This window comes from Antedon mediterranea, chromosome 6 (assembly GCF_964355755.1).
Source record: "Antedon mediterranea chromosome 6, ecAntMedi1.1, whole genome shotgun sequence".
In the NCBI taxonomy this organism is placed as follows: domain Eukaryota; kingdom Metazoa; phylum Echinodermata; class Crinoidea; order Comatulida; family Antedonidae; genus Antedon; species Antedon mediterranea.
In genome coordinates, this window is record NC_092675.1 from 24,214,579 (window position 1) to 24,235,900 (window position 21,322).

General features: G+C 31.1%; 1 protein-coding gene and 1 long non-coding RNA gene across 2 annotated transcripts in view; both read right to left on the reverse strand.

Moving 5' to 3' along the window:
• Positions 1-21,249, reverse strand: part of LOC140052515 (uncharacterized) — a 33,451-nt gene extending 12,202 nt beyond the window's left edge. The window contains exons 1-29 of the mRNA XM_072098124.1: positions 21,168-21,249; positions 20,828-20,999; positions 20,369-20,736; positions 17,617-17,756; positions 17,136-17,301; positions 16,558-16,599; positions 16,311-16,361; positions 15,807-15,914; positions 15,082-15,423; positions 14,815-14,937; positions 14,475-14,646; positions 14,112-14,383; positions 13,732-13,871; positions 13,224-13,389; positions 9,770-10,111; positions 9,502-9,624; positions 9,163-9,334; positions 8,801-9,072; positions 8,427-8,566; positions 7,923-8,088; positions 5,965-6,006; positions 5,683-5,733; positions 4,120-4,227; positions 3,395-3,736; positions 3,127-3,249; positions 2,787-2,958; positions 2,424-2,695; positions 2,043-2,182; positions 1,564-1,729 (exon numbers count right to left, since the gene is read on the reverse strand). Coding sequence (XP_071954225.1) covers positions 1,564-1,729; positions 2,043-2,182; positions 2,424-2,695; positions 2,787-2,958; positions 3,127-3,249; positions 3,395-3,736; positions 4,120-4,227; positions 5,683-5,733; positions 5,965-6,006; positions 7,923-8,088; positions 8,427-8,566; positions 8,801-9,072; positions 9,163-9,334; positions 9,502-9,624; positions 9,770-10,111; positions 13,224-13,389; positions 13,732-13,871; positions 14,112-14,383; positions 14,475-14,646; positions 14,815-14,937; positions 15,082-15,423; positions 15,807-15,914; positions 16,311-16,361; positions 16,558-16,599; positions 17,136-17,301; positions 17,617-17,756; positions 20,369-20,736; positions 20,828-20,913 — 4,807 coding nt within the window. The 5' untranslated portion in view covers positions 20,914-20,999; positions 21,168-21,249. The remainder of the gene's footprint in view (positions 1-1,563; positions 1,730-2,042; positions 2,183-2,423; positions 2,696-2,786; positions 2,959-3,126; positions 3,250-3,394; positions 3,737-4,119; positions 4,228-5,682; positions 5,734-5,964; positions 6,007-7,922; positions 8,089-8,426; positions 8,567-8,800; positions 9,073-9,162; positions 9,335-9,501; positions 9,625-9,769; positions 10,112-13,223; positions 13,390-13,731; positions 13,872-14,111; positions 14,384-14,474; positions 14,647-14,814; positions 14,938-15,081; positions 15,424-15,806; positions 15,915-16,310; positions 16,362-16,557; positions 16,600-17,135; positions 17,302-17,616; positions 17,757-20,368; positions 20,737-20,827; positions 21,000-21,167) is intronic.
• On the reverse strand, positions 10,504-11,288 carry LOC140052063 (uncharacterized). Its single transcript, XR_011845576.1, has 3 exons — positions 11,246-11,288; positions 10,999-11,049; positions 10,504-10,602 (listed from the first exon to the last, which is right to left on the reverse strand). It is a non-coding gene; the product is annotated as an uncharacterized lncRNA (long non-coding RNA).
• Positions 21,250-21,322: the final 73 nt, after the last annotated feature.

Sequence of the window (21,322 nt, forward strand, 5' to 3'; positions counted from 1 at the left end):
AGGACTTAGGTATAATGTTCTAATGAATCGCTCCATACAAGAAAAACAATAATAAATGAATGGTGGCTGAAACATCTCCTGAAATAACTGTATCTTTATTTTTTACATTATACGGATTTAATATGGAAAATGGATATTATTTTATATTAAGGAGGTGTAATTATCAATTGTAATTATGAAGTTGTGAAATTACACACACACTACTTTATCCTCACTAGAGGGTGAGCTCGCTTCGCTCGCTCCCCCTCTAGGAAGTGTAGACGATGGTTTTCGGAATGATAATGTTCTCCTTATACGTTTTCTGTCGGTTACCATTATTGAAAATGCTTGACATTCGTAAAACTAAACTACTTTGTTTCACAGTGTTTTAGATGATTAATAACATTTTAAAGTACAGTTTTTATTGTTTGGTAGGGCCTTTTGGGGAGGCGGAGGTCATTTGAGGGAGGTGCTTATTCGAGGGATATATGTTAAATTTTGTAGTTTTAATAATATGGTAACATATATAATCAAATGAAATTCTCTAATAGATATGAAAAGTGCTAAAAGAATAACAAATGCTTGGTAAATAGTAGATAACAGTGCGGTGAATTCTACTACAAATAGTACCGTATAATTGTGTTGTTATAAGTATGTGGTTGGACGTTTATTAGATAGTTGGGTTGGGTTGGGGGATTTTGTTGGGGGATTTTATTGGAGAGGCGTTTATTCAAATGAATACCATCCTAATAATTATTAATACATTATTTAATTTAATCATCTTTTGAAACTAACTTCCGTGACAGAGTGGGCCCAAGAAAGAAGACATTATGGTACGGCTTGCAACATGGGCAGACATCTCGGTCCTAACGGGACACAGGAAGATAGCCTACAGTTATTCCTGCAAGCTTACTCAATAAAACTCACCTATCGGGATTTCACTCGAAAAATGTCTTATCATCAAATCTCCCTATGTAATTTTATAATACTATTCCGCACAATATATTCTGATTCTTTATGGCGTATATTTAATTTGATCTTTATTAATTTGCAGTATAATTCCTATTATTTAACTACTGTACCTTCACACACGCGCCGCGGTATGTTTTAAAATAAACAAAAAACTGAAATGGCTATGATTAATGGCCTATATCTGACGTCTTCCAAAGGGACACTGTATTGATTGATGGAAAGTGCCTGTTTCCAGTAACCTTTAGGGTCAAATCTATTATTTTAACTGCACCCTTGTGTATAAAAGAGAGAAAATATTTGAAAACAGGTTGTTGCAAGGTGAACTTATCTTAAACCCGGAAATTACTTTGACCGGGAAGAATTGAAATTGAGATGAAAATCTAATGTTGAAATCGTAAATTGTGTTAAAAAACTCTTTATAATATCTTCCTAAGATAGAAATATAGAACAATAGCGTCGCCGTGAACACTAATGTTATCAAATCTACGTTTCGCGGTACATCTCAGATAGATAAGGTAGGTATCCAAGGCGGAGATTTGTACCAAAGTTTTTGCATTGTGCTCGCCTATGTCAGAATTAACCATAATTTATATATAGATGAAAATGACTTACCATCTATTTCAAATGTCAGAATAAAATTGATAAAATCAACAAACTGAGAAACTCTGGTGTATACACCTGGAAAGTTCGGTTCCGCACAACCATATCCCCAACTCGTGATTCCAACAAGATGCCATGTACTGCCATTTACGCACATCAAGGGACCACCACTATCACCCTGTACAAAATATATTTATAAAATTTAATCTTATATTTATATTTGCGAACATATATTGTAATATCTATTTGCAATTTTTATATATTGCATGTATGCGATGTGTTAACATATGTGAAAATAATTCTTCGAATTCGGTTTTTTTTGTTATTGGAATTCATTAATATATCCGATTATTGGATTTTTGTAGAGGTAAAGGTAGATAGGCCTACTATATAATGTACAAGAAATTTACGAATGTGATCAGATGTGACTTATTGTTTATAGATTAGAAACTTTATGAAAAACTGTGAATTAAAAAACTGCAAACATTCACTTGACAAGAGTCTTTGCCGCCCTCTGGATGACCAGCGCAGATCATGTTATCAGTGACCGTAGATCCACTTAGGTTTCTTCGACACTCTTCTATGTCTACCAATGGGACATTTGTATATTGTAGTATACTTGGTAGGGAACCTTTAAAATGCAATATTAAATAATATCAAATTTACACTAAGGCACAATAATATATTATTTTTGTTGTTTAAATACAGCAATATCAACATTGTTAGAATTAATAGACTTTAACAAAAGGTAAAAGGAATGTAGTGATAAATGCAACCCTGATTGCAAATACTATTATCTAGTCTTTGAAAGTGTATTAAACTGTGATAACTAACCAAATTTAACTTATTTAAATAAATTACACAATTGTTACCATCGCCTGAAACGCCCCATCCTGCAACATAACACTGTGTTCCTGGTTCGAATTTTGTGTCGCTATAGCAAATCGGCTGTATGTTGTCATTGAATGTCAGTGGAGTAGCGAGTAAAATCAATGCAATATCACTGTCACTTGTATAGTCATTGTAATATGGATAGATAATTATCTCCTCAACATCTATACGTTCACCATCATTTAAGTCACGTTCACCATCATTTATGTCTCTTTCACCAGCAACAATACTGTATGCGTCAATGTTACGATTTCTAGAAATATAACAAAAGATACATATTTTAGTTTCTAAACACAAGTTTTTATTTTACTTTTTGTTAATTTATGATTCTGTAAATAACTTACATGCAGTGGGCAGCTGTTACAGCCCACTTTTCATTGATCAACGATGCACCACAAATATGTTGATTATTGTACTGCAAAGAAACCATCCATGGCCATTCTCCTTGATCGGAATCCTCACCACCAATAATCCGTGGTGTATCTAAGTGACGCTCTCCACAAACAATATTTGGAGCTAAAATACAATACATTTATATTATTTGTAATAATTTAAATGTTCCTCCCAATTATGTTACGTTGTTGAATCTATGATGTAAAATATTTAATGAGGTAACCAAGCCATTTTTGTATTAATGTATTTTAAGGTATAGTTTTTATGTTTTAATATTTGTTTTTTACTCACGTTCCTGACATTTATGCCATTCATCAGTCCAATCACCACAATTATCAGATCCATCACAAACTGAAGAATTATCTAAGCATACACCGATGTGATTACCAGACAAACACAAATGTCCAGGACAATCTTCAAAGATACAATATATTTGTAATTAGTTATTAATTAAGATAATAATAATAATTGCTGGAACATAAAGTTATTCAACATGTTTATGAAAAAAATGCTCTTTAATCTGACTAATAATTGTTAGTTACTTATAATGTAAACATACCTATGTCAATAACATTTAGTAGTAATTCAAATCCTCTGTTAACCACTGAATAGTCAGTTTGAAATGTTATATTTATGTTGGTTTTAGCAAGGACACGGTTGTTATTATCTTGTCCAGTAAAATATTCAGTCACTGTATTGCCAATGAAGTCAACATAGGTGATTATTAAAAAGTCGCAACAGCTTTCCAGATCCAAGTCGGAAAAGGTTAGCAGAATTCCTGTATTCTGCGGACTTCTCACAATCCATTCGCAGTTGTGGTGATTATGATGGTCATCAGGGTAATTCGGAGAACTAATGTATACAACATCACTTGTGTTTAAATACACATTTCCACCACAATCTAGCAAATTAAATGATTCATAAAGTTATTATAAATTAAACATAATCATCTTAATAATTTTTGGTAGGACATTTCAAAATACCTTATTTTCGAATTATAACGTACTTTATAAAAATACCCAATAACACAATTAGAACGACGTAAAGTCTTTTGAATCATATCCCTTTGTTAGGTCTTATGAAAGGATGAGTGTACGTAAGTTTAATTTTGTATCTATAGACTGTCATGGCTGTCGTCTCTCATAGAATAATTTAAAAGACAATTATATCGTCATGTACACATTACAGATTAAAATAATGTATGTTAACAGACAAGTAAGGTAGAACAACATATCTGACTGTTACATCAGAACAGTTCATTTTAGTCCATTATTTAGATTTTACCTGTACAGTTATTCTCATCTTCTCCTAAAAGACAATCTTCTTCTCCGTTACAAAATAATTCATAACTTATGCAATTACCATCGATTTCACAAACATGATCACATTGTACTTATAATAAAAAAAATGTATGAACAGTTATAAATCATATGTAAATAATTACAATGATTAAACTTATAAATATCTATATATAAATTTACGTAAGGGCAAAATTCGGTAAATCGCGCCTTACTTTTAGAATTTTTACTCGATGTTATATAAAGTTGGTTCGTACTTTCGGTACTGATTTTAACCACCTGATGTAACCCTGTTTACTAATTAAATTAAGTTAGATAATTAGTTATTGATGATTAAAACGAATTTAGGTTCAACGATTTGCCCCAAATAGGGGTGTTTTCCGATCGTTGTATACACTGTCTAATGGATGTCCATCTTGAAAAATACCCGCCACAAAAATGCGAGGAGGCTTCGCATTTTCCTATCTCCTCCTACGATAATTGTTTTTAATAGCTGAAAACTGGTTGAACGGCTCGAGTACAGTATCATAATGTTGAAGACAGGCCGATTTTCTTTAAAAAAATACTATTTTGATAGATTTAATATACGTTTATACAAATGTATTGATTTGCGATGAATGGAACATTCCAATCTCTGTGTCGTTCCACAAGTGTCTATTCCCTCAGGCGTCGTAAAGGAAAGTACTGTATACTCAACAGAAATTCGATCCATTTTTTTTTCAATCTGTGCTGCAGAGGTTGGATATAATTTTTTTTAAACGGATAATGAGCTATACTGAGTGATACTGATAGTTTCAACAAAGTACTACATCGCAATGTTTTACTGTGTTTAGTGGTATATTATTTGTAAAACATGAAAACAATTAATATTTTGTTACTAAATGGATAAATAATATATTTAAAAATTGTTCCTCTTTGCACCCATCCTCTTCCCCATCCCTCAACCCTAATGTTACATACAAAACACAAATTAAGTTTGTTTAAATTTGACTTAAACAATTGGTCTCATTTTGTGACAAGTTTCTCTTTCGGAAGTAATTCCCAGGGTGCTAATTTTAGTTGAGTACATAAATCAGTGTCTATTTATTTGTTCCTGTAAACGACATGTATTATTGTACGTACATTTGAAATCGTCAGTTTTTTAACGCGGAAATTATTATGTATTTGAGAACCATCTGTGGGCACGACCTAGATGGTACGCGAGCGAAGCGAGCGTACCATCTAGTTATAAGAAAATGGACTATATTCAAAAGAATAAATGAAAGTTGAGTAATATGGAATTTAAGCGATTGTATAATATCTTTGACATGGAATAAGGATGAAGGAAAGTAAAACATCCTAACTACGTGGACAAAGAAACATAACGAATAGAATTATTGAATGGAAGCCAAATGACGGAAACTGAATGTACTCATACATACATCATGTAGGAGATCAGTTTGCTGCACATTCAAAAAGATAATTATTAAAGAACTAATTGTTTCCAAAATACCAGCAATTGCATTGGAATAAAACATTTCTGATAATAAACGATATAAATATTACTAACCTGATGAAAAGTACGAAGAAGAAGAAGAGTAGTACGAAGAAGAAAAGTAGTCTGAAAAAAGAACAGTTTGTAATTGTTATAAGAAATTAACCTGTGTATGAATTCTTATAAGTGGTGAAAGTGTTTTTAAACACTTTCACCACTTATAAGAATTCCTTTAAAAAGTATATATTCTAGAATGTGCCAATTATAGGACAACAGGCTTACTATAAATCAATTGTTGAAGTATACTACTATATAAATGTTTACATGGTCGATGTATAATGTAAATAGGGAACTTACCCGATGAGTAAGAATAAGATGTGTAAGGCCAATTATCTTCATCTGTAAAGAGTGCAATGTAGTTAGTTTTATTTTAACATATCATAGTAAAGACCATCTCACTTTGTTTACTTACTTTGAATCCAATTTAGGCTACACATAAGATTATTTGGATAAACTCTGAAAGTTTTATAGTTGTGTCAAAAATGTAAATCATAGTTGCTTTTATTACTGTTCAATTATATTCATTAAAGTCGAATATCGGATTTCTAAAAATAATGATAGTTAAGTACGGTTTTGTTATTATTCATTACAATACACCCACTCGTATTCTCACTAACTATCCACGCAGAACTATAAAAAATTAGAAATATAAAACAGGACTTAGGTATAATGTTCTAATGAATCGCTCCATACAAGAAAAGCAATAATAAATTAATGGTGGCTGAAACATCTCCTGAAATAACTGTATCTTTATTTTTTACATTATACGGATTTAATATGGAAAATGGATATTATTTTATATTAAGGAGGTTTAATTATCAATTGTAATTATGAAGTTGTGAAATTACACACACACTACTTTATCCTCACTAGAGGGTGAGCTCGCTTCGCTCGCTCCCCCCTCTAGGAAGTGTAGACGATGGTTTTCGGAATGATAATGTTCTCCTTATACGTTTTCTGTCGGCTACCATTATTGAAAATGCTTGAAATTCGTAAAACTAAACTACTTTGTTTCAGTGTTTTAGATGATTAATAACATTTTAAAGTACAGTTTTTATTGTTTGGTAGGGCCCTTTGGGGAGGCGGAGGTCATTTGAGGGAGGTGCTTATTCGAGGGATATATGTTAAATTTTGTAGTTTTAATAATATGGTAACATTTATAATCAATAATAGATATGAAAAGTGCTAAAAGAATAACAAATGCTTGGTAAATAGTAGATAACAGTGCGGTGAATTCTACTACAAATAGTACCGTATAATTGTGTTGTTATAAGTATGTGGTTGGACGTTTATTAGATAGTTGGGTTGGGGGATTTTATTGGAGAGGCGTTTATTCAAATGAATACCATCCTAATAATTATTAATACATTATTTAATTTAATCATCTTTTGAAACTAACTTCCGTGACAGAGTGGGCCCAAGAAAGAAGACATTATGGTACGGCTTGCAACATGGGCAGACATCTCGGTCCTAACGGGACACAGGAAGATAGCCTACAGTTATTCCTGCAAGCTTACTCAATAAAACTCACCTATCGGGATTTCACTCGAAAAATGTCTTATCATCAAATCTCCCTATGTAATTTTATAATACTATTCCGCACAATATATTCTGATTCTTTATGGCGTTTATTTAATTTGATCTTTATTAATTTGCAGTATAATTCCTATTATTTAACTACTGTACCTTCACACACGCGCCGCGGTATGTTTTAAAATAAACAAAAAACTGAAATGGCTATGATTAATGGCCTATATCTGATTTTTTTTTCGTCTTCCAAAAAACTGAAATGGCTATGATTAATGGCCAAATATTCTGGTTTTTTTTTCGTCTTCCAAAGGAACACTGTATTGATTGATGGAGAGTGCCTGTTTCCAGTAACCTTTAGGGTCAAATCTATTATTTTAACTGCACCCTTGTGTATAAAAGAGAGAAAATATTTGAAAACAGGTTGTTGCAAGGTGAACTTATCTTAAACCCGGAAATTACTTTGACCGGGAAGAATTGAAATTGAGATGAAAATCTAATGTTGAAATCATAAATTGTGTTAAAAAACTCTTTATAATATCTTCCTAAGATAGAAATATAGAACAATAGCGTCGCCGTGAACACTAATGTTATCAAATCTACGTTTCGCGTTACATCTCAGATAGATAAGGTAGGTATCCAAGGCGGAGATTTGTATCGAAGTTTTTGCATTGTGCTCGCCTATGTCAGAATTAACCATAATTTATATATAGATGAAAATGACTTACCATCTATTTCAAATGTCAGAATAAAATTGATAAAATCAACAAACTGAGAAACTCTGGTGTATACACCTGGAAAGTTTGGTTCCGCACAACCATATCCCCAACTCGTGATTCCAACAAGATGCCATGTACTGCCATTTACGCACATCAAGGGACCACCACTATCACCCTGTACAAAATATGTATATATAATAATTATTTCCACACATTTTCGCACAGATACTGTATTTTCAATTTACAAGTATTATACGGTATTGCAATAAATTCTATTTGTTAGTTAACGAACGTGTGTGTGAATATAATGCTTCGATTTTTGTATTTTTTTCAATTTGAATTCACTTATAAAGCATTTCCGATGTTGTAGATGAAAACGTAAATATGTATCTTACAAAAGATTATTGAGGATTGAGGAATGTCATTAACTGTTATTCATTGTTCACAGAGGTAAGAATTTATTTTGAAAAACGTTTATGAAAAACTGTGAATAAAACAAAAGCAAACATTTACTTGACAAGCGTCTTTGCCGCCCTCTGGATGACCAGCGCAGATCATGTTATCAGTGACCGTAGATCCACTTAGGTTTCTTCGACACTCTTCTATGTCTACCAATGGGACATTTGTATATTGTAGTATACTTGGAAGGGAACCTTTAAAATGCAATATTAAATAATATTAAATTTACACTAAGACACAATAATATATTCTTTGTTGTTTAAATACAGCAATATCAACATTGTTAGAATTAATAGACTTTAACAAAAGGCAAAAAGAATGTAGCGATAAATGCAACACTGATTGCAAATACTATTATCTTTTAAAGTGTATTAAACTGTGATAACTAATCAAATTTAACTTATTTAAATAAATTACACAATTGTTACCATCGCCTGAAACGCCCCATCCTGCAACATAACACTGTGTTCCTGGTTCGAATTTTGTGTCGCTATAGCAAATCGGCTGTATGTTGTCATTGAATGTCAGTGGAGTAGCGAGTAAAATCAATGCAATATCACTGTCACTTGTATAGTCATTGTAATATGGATAGATAATTATCTCCTCAACATCTATACGTTCACCATCATTTAAGTCACGTTCACCATCATTTATGTCTCTTTCACCAGCAACAATACTGTATGCGTCAATGTTACGATTTCTAGAAATATAACAAAAGATACATATTTTAGTTTCTAAACACAAGTTTTTATTTTACTTTTGTTAATTTATGATTCTGTAAATAACTTACATGCAGTGGGCAGCTGTTACAGCCCACTTTTCATTGATCAACGATGCACCACAAATATGTTGATTATTGTACTGCAAAGAAAGCATCCATGGCCATTCTCCTTGATCGGAATCCTCACCACCAATAATCCGTGGTGTATCTAAGTGACGCTCTCCACAAACAATATTTGGAGCTAAAATACAATACATGTATATTATTTGTAATAATTTAAATGTTCCTCCCAATTATGTTACGTTGTTGAATTTATGATGTAAAATATTTAATGAGGTAACCAAGCCATTTTTGTATTAATGTATTTGAAGGTATAGTTTTTATGTTTTAATATTTGATTTTACTCACGTTCCTGACATTTATGCCATTCATCAGTCCAATCACCACAATTATCAGATCCATCACAAACTGAAGAATTATCTAAGCATACACCGATGTGATTACCAGACAAACACAAATGTCCAGGACAATCTTCAAAGATACAATATATTTGTAATTAGTTATTAATTAAGATAATAATAATAATTGCTGGAACAAAAAGTTATTCAACATGTTTATGAAAAGAATGCTCTTTAATCTGACTAATAATTGTTAGTTACTTATAATGTAAACATACCTATGTCAATAACATTTAGTAGTAATTCAAATCCTCTGTTAACCACTGAATAGTCAGTTTGAAATGTTATATTTATGTTGGTTTTAGCAAGGACACGGTTGTTATTATCTTGTCCAGTAAAATATTCAGTCACTGTATTGCCAATGAAGTCAACATAGGTGATTATTAAAAAGTCGCAACAGCTTTCAAGATCCAAGTCGGAAAAGGTTAGCAGAATTCCTGTATTCTGCGGACTTCTCACAATCCATTCGCAGTTGTGGTGATTATGATGATCATCAGGGTAATTCGGAGAACTAATGTATACAACATCACTTGTGTTTAAATACACATTTCCACCACAATCTAGCAAATTAAATGATTCATAAAGTTATTATAAATTAAACATAATCATCTTAATAATTTTTGGTAGGACATTTCAAAATACCTTATTTTAGAATTATAACGTACTTTATTAAAATACACAATAACACAATTAGAACGACGTAAAGTCTTTTGAATCATAACCCTTTGTTAGGTCTTATGAAAGGATGAGTGTACGTAAGTTTAATTTTGTATCTATAGACTGTCATGGTTGTCGTCTCTCATAGAATAATTTAAAAGACAATTATATCGTCATGTACACATTACAGATTAAAATAATGTATGTTAACAGACAAGTAAGGTAGAACAACATATCTGACTGTTACATCAGAACAGTTCATTTTAGTCCATTATTTAGATTTTACCTGTACAGTTATTCTCATCTTCTCCTAAAAGACAATCTTCTTCTCCGTTACAAAATAATTCATAACTTATGCAATTACCATCGATTTCACAAACATGATCACATTGTACTTATAATAAAAAAAATGTATGAACAGTTATAAATCATATGTAAATAATTACAATGATTAAACTTATAAATATTATAATAAAATGGACTATATTCAAAAGAATAAATGAAAGTTGAGTAATATGGAATTTAAGCGATTGTATAATATCTTTGACATGGAATAGGGACGAAGGAAAGTAAAACATCCTAACTACGTGGACAAAGAAACATACCGAATAGAATTATTGAATGGAAGCCAAATGACGGAAACTGAATGTACTCATACATACATCATGTAGGAGATCAGTTTGCTGCACATTCAAAGGGATAATTATTAAAGAACTAATTGTTTCCAAAATACCAGCAATTGCATTGGAATAAAACATTTCTGATAATAAACAATATAAATATTACTAACCTGATGAAAAGTACGAAGAAGAAGAAGAGTAGTACGAAGAAGAAAAGTAGTCTGAAAAAAGAACAGTTTGTAATTGTTATAAGAAATTAACCTGTGTATGAATTCTTATAAGTGGTGAAAGTGTTTAAAGTATATATTCTAGAATGTGCCAATTATAGGACAACAGGCTTACTATAAATCAATTGTTGAAATATACTACTATATAAATGTTTACATGGTCGATGTATAATGTAAATAGGGAACTTACCCGATGAGTAAGAATAAGATGTGTAAGGCCAATTATCTTCATCTGTAAAGAGTGCAATATAGTTAGTTTTATTTTAACATATTATAGTAAAGACCATCTCACTTTGTTTACTTACTTTGAATCCAATTTAGGCTACACATAAGATTATTTGGATAAACTCTGAAAGTTTTATAGTTGTGTCAAAAATGTAAATCATAGTTGCTTTTATTACTGTTCAATTATATTCATTAAAGTCGAATATCGGATTTCTAAAAATAATGATAGTTCAGTACGGTTTTGTTATTATTCATTACAATACACCCACTCGTATTCTCACTAACTATCCACGCAGAACTATAAAAAATTAGAAATATAAAACAGGACTTAGGTATAATGTTCTAATGAATCGCTCCATACAAGAAAAGCTATAATAAATCAATGGTGGCTGAAACATCTCCTGAAATAACTGTATCTTTATTTTTTACATTATACGGATTTAATATGGAAAATGGATATTATTTTATATTAAGGAGGTGTAATTATCAATTGTAATTATGAAGTTGTGAAATTACACACACACTACTTTATCCTCACTAGAGGGTGAGCTCGCTTCGCTCGCTCCCCCTCTAGGAAGTGTAGACGATGGTTTTCGGAATGATAATGTTCTCCTTATACGTTTTCTGTCGGTTACCATTATTGAAAATGCTTGACATTCGTAAAACTAAACTACTTTGTTTCACAGTGTTTTAGATGATTAATAACATTTTAAAGTACAGTTTTTATTGTTTGGTAGGGCCCTTTGGGGAGGCGGAGGTCATTTGAGGGAGGTGCTTATTCGAGGGATATATGTTAAATTTTGTAGTTTTAATAATATGGTAACATATATAATCAAATGAAATCCTCTAATAGATATGAAAAGTGCTAAAAGAATAACAAATGCTTGGTAAATAGTAGATAACAGTGCGGCGAATTCTACTACAAATAGTACCGTATAATTGTGTTGTTATAAGTATGTGGTTGGACGTTATTAGATAGTTGGGTTGGGTTGGGGGATTTTATTGGAGAGGCGTTTATTCAAATGAATACCATCCTATAAATTATTAATACATTATTTAATTTAATCATCTTTTGAAACTAACTTCCGTGACAGAGTGGGCCCAAGAAAGAAGACATTATGGTACGGCTTGCAACATGGGCAGACATCTCGGTCCTAACGGGACACAGGAAGATAGCCTACAGTTATTCCTGCAAGCTTACTCAATAAAACTCAGCTATCGGGATTTCACTCGAAAAATGTCTTATCATCAAATCTCCCTATGTACGGTAATTTTATAATACTATTCCGCACAATATATTCTGATTCTTTATGGCGTATATTTAATTTGATCTTTATTAATTTGCAGTATAATTCCTATTATTTAACTACTGTACCTTCACACACGCGCCGCGGTATGTTTTAAAATAAACAAAAAACTGAAATGGCTATGATTAATGGCCTATATCTGATTTTTTTTTCGTCTTCCAAAAAACTGAAATGGCTATGATTAATGGCCAAATATTCTGGTTTTTTTTTCGTCTTCCAAAGGAACACTGTATTGATTGATGGAAAGTGCCTGTTTCCAGTAACCTTTAGGGTCAAATCTATTATTTTAACTGCACCCTTGTGTATAAAAGAGAGAAAATATTTGAAAACAGGTTGTTGCAAGGTGAACTTATCTTAAACCCGGAATTACTTTGACCGGGAAGAATTGAAATTGAGATGAAAATCTAATGTTGAAATCATAAATTGTGTTAAAAAACTCTTTATAATATCTTCCTAAGATAGAAATATAGAACAATAGCGTCGCCGTGAACACTAATGTTATCAAGTCTACGTTTCGCGGTACATCTCAGATAGATAAGGTAGGTATCCAAGGCGGAGATTTGTACCGAAGTTTTTGCATTGTGCTCGCCTATGTCAGAATTAACCATAATTTATATATAGATGAAAATGACTTACCATCTATTTCAAATGTCAGAATAAAATTGATAAAATCAACAAACTGAGAAACTCTTGTGTATACACCTGGAAAGTTTGGTTCCGCACAACCATATCCCCAACTCGTGATTCCAACAAGATGCCATGTACTGCCATTTACGCACATCAAGGGACCACCACTATCACCCTGTACAAAATATGTATATATAATAATTATTTCCACACATTTTCGCACGCACAGATACTGTATTTTCAATTTACAAGTATTATACGGTATTGCAATACATTCTATTTGTTAGTTAACGAACGTGTGTGTGAATATAATGCTTCGATTTTCGTATTTTTTTCAATTTGAATTCACTTATAAAGCATTTCCGATGTTGTAGATGAAAACGTAAATATGTATCTTACAAAAGATTATTGAAGATTGAGGAATGTCATTAACTGTTATTCATTGTTCACAGAGGTAAGAATTTATTTTGAAAAACGTTTATGAAAAACTGTGAATAAAACAAAAGCAAACATTTACTTGACAAGAGTCTTTGCCGCCCTCTGGATGACCAGCGCAGATCATGTTATCAGTGACCGTAGATCCACTTAGGTTTCTTCGACACTCTTCTATGTCTACCAATGGGACATTTGTATATTGTAGTATACTTGGTAGGGAACCTTTAAATTGCAATATTAAATAATATCAAATTTACACTAAGACACAATAATATATTATTTGTTGTTTAAATACAGCAATATCAACATTGTTAGAATTAATAGACTTTAACAAAAGGCAAAAAGAATGTAGCGATAAATGCAACACTGATTGCAAATACTATTATCTAGTCTTTTAAAGTGTATTAAACTGTGATAACTAATCAAAATTTAACTTATTTAAATAAATTACACAATTGTTACCATCGTCCGAAACGCCCCATCCTGCAACATAACACTGTGTTCCTGGTTCGAATTTTGTGTCGCTATAGCAAATCGGCTGTATGTTGTCATTGAATGTCAGTGGAGTAGCGAGTAAAATCAATGCAATATCACTGTCACTTGTATAGTCATTGTAATATGGATAGATAATTATCTCCTCAACATCTATACGTTCACCATCATTTAAGTCACGTTCACCATCATTTATGTCTCTTTCACCAGCAACAATACTGTATGCGTCAATGTTACGATTTCTAGAAATATAACAAAAGATACATATTTTAGTTTCTAAACACAAGTTTTTATTTTACTTTTTGTTAATTTATGATTCTGTAAATAACTTACATGCAGTGGGCAGCTGTTACAGCCCACTTTTCATTGATCACCGATGCACCACAAATATGTTGATTATTGTACTGCAAAGAAACCATCCATGGCCATTCTCCTTGATCGGAATCCTCACCACCAATAATCCGTGGTGTATCTAAGTGACGCTCTCCACAAACAATATTTGGAGCTAAAATACAATACATTTATATTATTTGTAATAATTTAAATGTTCCTCCCAATTATGTTACGTTGTTGAATCTATGATGTAAAATATTTAATGAGGTAACCAAGCCATTTTTGTATTAATGTATTTTAAGGTATAGTTTTTATGTTTTAATATTTGTTTTTTACTCACGTTCCTGACATTTATGCCATTCATCAGTCCAATCACCACAATTATCAGATCCATCACAAACTGAAGAATTATCTAAGCATACACCGATGTGATTACCAGACAAACACAAATGTCCAGGACAATCTTCAAAGATACAATATATTTGTAATTAGTTATTATTAAGATAATAATAATAATTGCTGGAACATAAAGTTATTCAACATGTTTATGAAAAAAATGCTCTTTAATCTGACTAATAATTGTTAGTTACTTATAATGTAAACATACCTATGTCAATAACATTTAGTAGTAATTCAAATCCTCTGTTAACCACTGAATAGTCAGTTTGAAATGTTATATTTATGTTGGTTTTAGCTAGAACACGGTTGTTATTATCTTGTCCAGTAAAATATTCAGTCACTGTATTGCCAATGAAGTCAACATAGGTGATTATTAAAAAGTCGCAACAGCTTTCCAGATCCAAGTCGGAAAAGGTTAGCAGAATTCCTGTATTCTGCGGACTTCTCACAATCCATTCGCAGTTGTGGTGATTATGATGGTCATCAGGGTAATTCGGAGAACTAATGTATACAACATCACTTGTGTTTAAATACACATTTCCACCACAATCTAGCAAATTAAATGATTCATAAAGTTATTATAAATTAAACATAATCATCTTAATAATTTTTGGTAGGACATTTCAAAATACCTTATTTTAGAATTATAACGTACTTTATAAAAATACACAATAACACAATTAGAACGACGTAAAGTCTTTTGAATCATAACCCTTTGTTAGGTCTTATGAAAGGATGAGTGTACGTAAGTTTAATTTTGTATCTATAGACTGTCATGGTTGTCGTCTCTCATAGAATAATTTAAAAGACAATTATATCGTCATGTACACATTACAGATTAAAATAATGTATGTTAACAGACAAGTAAGGTAGAACAACATATCTGACTGTTACATCAGAACAGTTCATTTTAGTCCATTATTTAGATTTTACCTGTACAGTTATTCTCATCTTCTCCTAAAAGACAATCTTCTTCTCCGTTACAAAATAATTCATAACTTATGCAATTACCATCGATTTCACAAACATGATCACATTGTACTTATAATAAAAAAAATGTATGAACAGTTATAAATCATATGTAAATAATTACAATGATTAAACTTATAAATATTATAATAAAATGGACTATATTCAAAAGAATAAATGAAAGTTGAGTAATATGGAATTTAAGCGATTGTATAATATCTTTGACATGGAATAAGGACGAAGGAAAGTAAAACATCCTAACTACGTGGACAAAGAAACATACCGAATAGAATTATTGAATGGAAGCCAAATGACGGAAACTGAATGTACTCATACATACATCATGTAGGAGATCAGTTTGCTGCACATTCAAAGGGATAATTATTAAAGAACTAATTGTTTCCAAAATACCAGCAATTGCATTGGAATAAAACATTTCTGATAATAAACGATATAAATATTACTAACCTGATGAAAAGTACGAAGAAGAAGAAGAGTAGTACGAAGAAGAAAAGTAGTCTGAAAAAAGAACAGTTTGTAATTGTTATAAGAAATTAACCTGTGTATGAATTCTTATAAGTGGTGAAAGTGTTTAAAGGATATATTCTAGAATGTGCCAATTATAGGACAACAGGCTTACTATAAATCAATTGTTGAAATATACTACTATATAAATGTTTACATGGTCGATGTATAATGTAAATAGGGAACTTACCAGATGAGTAAGAATAAGATGTGTAAGGCCAATTATCTTCATCTGTAAAGAGTGCAATGTAGTTAGTTTTATTTTAACATATTATAGTAAAGACCATCTCACTTTGTTTACTTACTTGAATCCAATTTAGGCTACACATAAGATTATTTGGATAAACTCTGAAAGTTTTATAGTTGTGTCAAAAATGTAAATCATAGTTGCTTTTATTACTGTTCAATTATATTCATTAAAGTCGAATATCGGATTTCTAAAAATAATGATAGTTCAGTACGGTTTTGTTATTATTCATTACAATACACCCACTCGTATTCTCACTAACTATCCACGCAGAACTATAAAAAATTAGAAATATAAAACAGGACTTGGGTATAATGTTCTAATGAATCGCTCCATACAAGAAAAGCAATAATAAATCAATGGTGGCTGAAACATCTCCTGAAATAACTGTATCTTTATTTTTTACATTATACGGATTTAATATGGATATTATTTTATATTAAGGAGGTGTAATTATCAATTGTAATTATGAAGTTGTGAAATTACACACACACTACTTTATCCTCATGAAAATGACTTACCATCTATTTCAAATGTCAGAATGAAATTGATAAAATCAACAAACTGAGAAACTCTGGTGTATACACCGGGAAGGTTTGGTTCCGCACAACCATATCCCCAACTCGTGATTCCAACAAGATGCCATGTACTGCCATTTACGCACATCAAGGGACCACCACTATCACCCTGTACAAAATATATTTATAACATTTAATCTTATATTTCTATTTGCGAACATATATTGTAATATCCATTTGCAATTTTTATATATTGCATGTATGCGATGTGTTAACATATGTGAAAATAATTCTTCGAATTCGGATTTTTTTTTTATTGGAATTCATTAAAATATCCCATTATTGGATTTTTGTAGCGGTAAAGGTAGATAGGCCTACTATATAATGTACAAGAAATTTACGAATGTGATCAGATATGACTTATTGTTTATAGATATTAGAAACTTTATGAAAAACTGTGAATTAAAAAACTGCAAACATTCACTTGACAAGAGTCTTTGCCGCCCTCTGGATGACCAGCGCAGATCATGTTATCAGTGACCGTAGATCCACTTAGGTTTCTTCGACACTCTTCTATGTCTACCAATGGGACATTTGTATATTGTAGTATACTTGGTAGGGAACCTTTAAAATGCAATATTAAATAATATCAAATTTACACTAAGGCACAATAATATATTATTTGTTGTTTAAATACAGCAATATCAACATTGTTATCAAATTCTTGCACATGTATTAAGTAACAGACTTAAAATGGTTATTAAATCAATAGTAAGTTCAGACCAAAAAGGTTATATAAAAGGCCGTTTCGCTGGTGAAAACATTCGGTTAATAGAAGACCTGCTTTATTATACAGAGTGTAATGATATCGAAGGGGCAATAATTACCGTAGATTTTAAGAAGGCTTTTGACTCTATTAGTAGAGATTTTATGTTCAATGTTCTAGAAAAGTTTAACTTTGGAATGTTCTTTTGTAACTGGGTAAAAGTATTATACAATAACGTTGAATGTGTCACAGTTAACAATGGTTGGGTTTCAAACAATTTTAAAATGGAAAGAGGTATTAGACAAGGTTGTCCTCTATCTGCTCTGTTATTCATTTTAGTGGTTGAAGTAATGGCATCTAGAATAAGAAACAAAGATGACTATAAGGGTATTAAACTTCCAAATAATGAAATAGAAGCTAGAATAAGCCAATTAGCCGATGATACTGTTTTGTATGTTGGTAATGACAAAAGTATTAAGTCAGCAGTCAGTGTAATTGAACGTTTTTATGAAGTATCTGGAATGACACTAAATAAAAAAAAAAACCAATGCTTTTTGGATTGGTAAATGGAAGAACAGAATAGATAGACCTTTAGAATTAAATTGGGTAAAACACCCGATCAAAATTTTAGGCATATATGTAGGGTATAATACAGAAGAATGTACCAGAAAAAACTGGGATGTTAAATTAATAGAGCTAGAAAAGACTTTAAAACAATGGAATACTAGAAATCTCTCAATTTTTGGTAGAATAATAATCCTGAAAAGTCTTGCACTATCTAAATTAACATATGCTGCAAATATCACTGATGTTCCAAAATATGTATATACACAAGTTACAAATCTAATATATAATTTTATTTGGAACAATAAAAGGGAAAAGATAAAAAGAAAAACTCTAATTGGTGATGTTGAGATGGGAGGCATTAAAATGCCTGATTTTACTCTTCATGTTAACGCACTCATGTGTGGCTGGTTAAAAAGAATTATGAATGATGATGGTACTAAATGGAAAAATATTCCAATGTATTATATTAAAAAAATATGTGATGTTAATGTTTTACTTAATATGTCATGTTATAACATTGTTGATGTTAATTCTGATAAAATTCCACTGTTTTACAAAAATATGATAAAAGCCTACATAAATTATAACAGAATCTCTAAAAAAAAACCTGAAACTTATAACGATATAATGAATGAGCAACTGTGGGGAAACCACTACGTTAAACTTAAAAAAAAACCGCTTTTCTACAAGCATTGGATTGACAGTGGCATTATCAGTATTAAAGACATTGTTAATAAGAACACTTTTTTAACATCGAACGAAATACTGGTGAAACTACAATGTAAAACAAACTGGTTAAATGAGTATTTGTGCATTATTAAGGCAATACCAATTCAATGGAAACGTATTATTAAGGAGGTAGATATTTTCAATTGTGATGATAATGATGAAGTAGTTGGGACTAAGTATGAGATTAATACTACCAAACTAATATACTCATGGTTTGTGAAAGAATATTTCATTATTCCAATGTCACAACTAAAATGGGAAGAGTACTTCAATGATAACAACATTGATTGGAAAACTTCTTGGTTACGGAAAGTATGTAAAATGAAAGATAAGAAACTAGCACAATTCAATTATAAGATGTTACATAGAATACTGCCTACCAACAAACGGCTGTATCAGTGGAAAGTTAAGGAAACACAAACGTGTGACAAATGTGGAGAAATTGAAAATGAAAATCATTTGTTTTTTAGTTGTAGATTTATTCAGAAATATTGGAGGAAAATGCTTAGTATCTTTGTAAGTTTAAATCACAATAATATATCATTTAAACAATTAATACTAGGAACGGGAGATAAGCTAATAGATTATATTTACACTTTTGCAGCATTTACTATTTATAGAATAAAAATGTTATCTGCACTAAATAAGCCAGTGGGTAAATCTTTATGGAATTCATTTAAAAGCAATATGTTATATAACATTGAATGTGAAACATATAACAATAAAGAAACAAGTATAGAAAAATGGGTAGCTTTAAGAAATAAGATTATGATAATATAAATTCTAACTTGATACGATTAACCGAAAAGGAATTACAGTAATACGGGTTACTGGTGGTACTGAGCTATTATTGTTTTTTTTTTATCATGTATATAAATATATTGTATAATCCGGGTTGTAAAATGAAAACAAACAAATGAAAATGTGTGAACTATTTTAAAACGGGATAGATGATAATGATGATCCTGTCAAGTGTATAACAAAATATAAGAAAATTAATGAAAAAAGGAGTAATACAGAATTCATATATGTAAAAATGTTACTTATGAACTGTAACGACATTTACAAGTTAAATAATACGATTTTATGTAATATGAGATAATATGAATGTGAATAAAAGTGGTGTTTGCGACACAAAAGAGAAAAAAAAAAGGAATGTAGTGATAAATGCAACCCTGATTGCAAATACTATTATCTAGTCTTTGAAAGTGTATTAAACTGTGATAACTAACCAAATTTAACTTATTTAAATAAATTACACAATTGTTACCATCGCCTGAAACGCCCCATCCTGCAACATAACACTGTGTTCCTGGTTCGAATTTTGTGTCGCTATAGCAAATCGGCTGTATGTTGTCATTGAATGTCAGTGGAGTAGCGAGTAAAATCAATGCAATATCACTGTCACTTGTATAGTCATTGTAATATGGATAGATAATTATCTCCTCAACATCTATACGTTCACCATCATTTAAGTCACGTTCACCATCATTTATGTCTCTTTCACCAGCAACAATACTGTATGCGTCAATGTTACGATTTCTAGAAATATAACAAAAGATACATATTTTAGTTTCTAAACACAAGTTTTTATTTTACTTTTTGTTAATTTCTGATTCTGTAAATAACTTACATGCAGTGGGCAGCTGTTACAGCCCACTTTTCATTGATCAACGATGCACCACAAATATGTTGATTATTGTACTGCAAAGAAACCATCCATGGCCATTCTCCTTGATCGGAATCCTCACCACCAATAATCCGTGGTGTATCTAAGTGACGCTCTCCACAAACAATATTTGGAGCTAAAATACAATACATTTATATTATTTGTAATAATTTAAATGTTCCTCCCAATTATGTTACGTTGTTGAATCTATGATGTAAAATATTTAATGAGGTAACCAAGCCATTTTTGTATTAATGTATTTTAAGGTATAGTTTTTATGTTTTAATATTTGTTTTTTACTCACGTTCCTGACATTTATGCCATTCATCAGTCCAATCACCACAATTATCAGATCCATCACAAACTGAAGAATTATCTAAGCATACACCGATGTGATTACCAGACAAACACAAATGTCCAGGACAATCTTCAAAGATACAATATATTTGTAATTAGTTA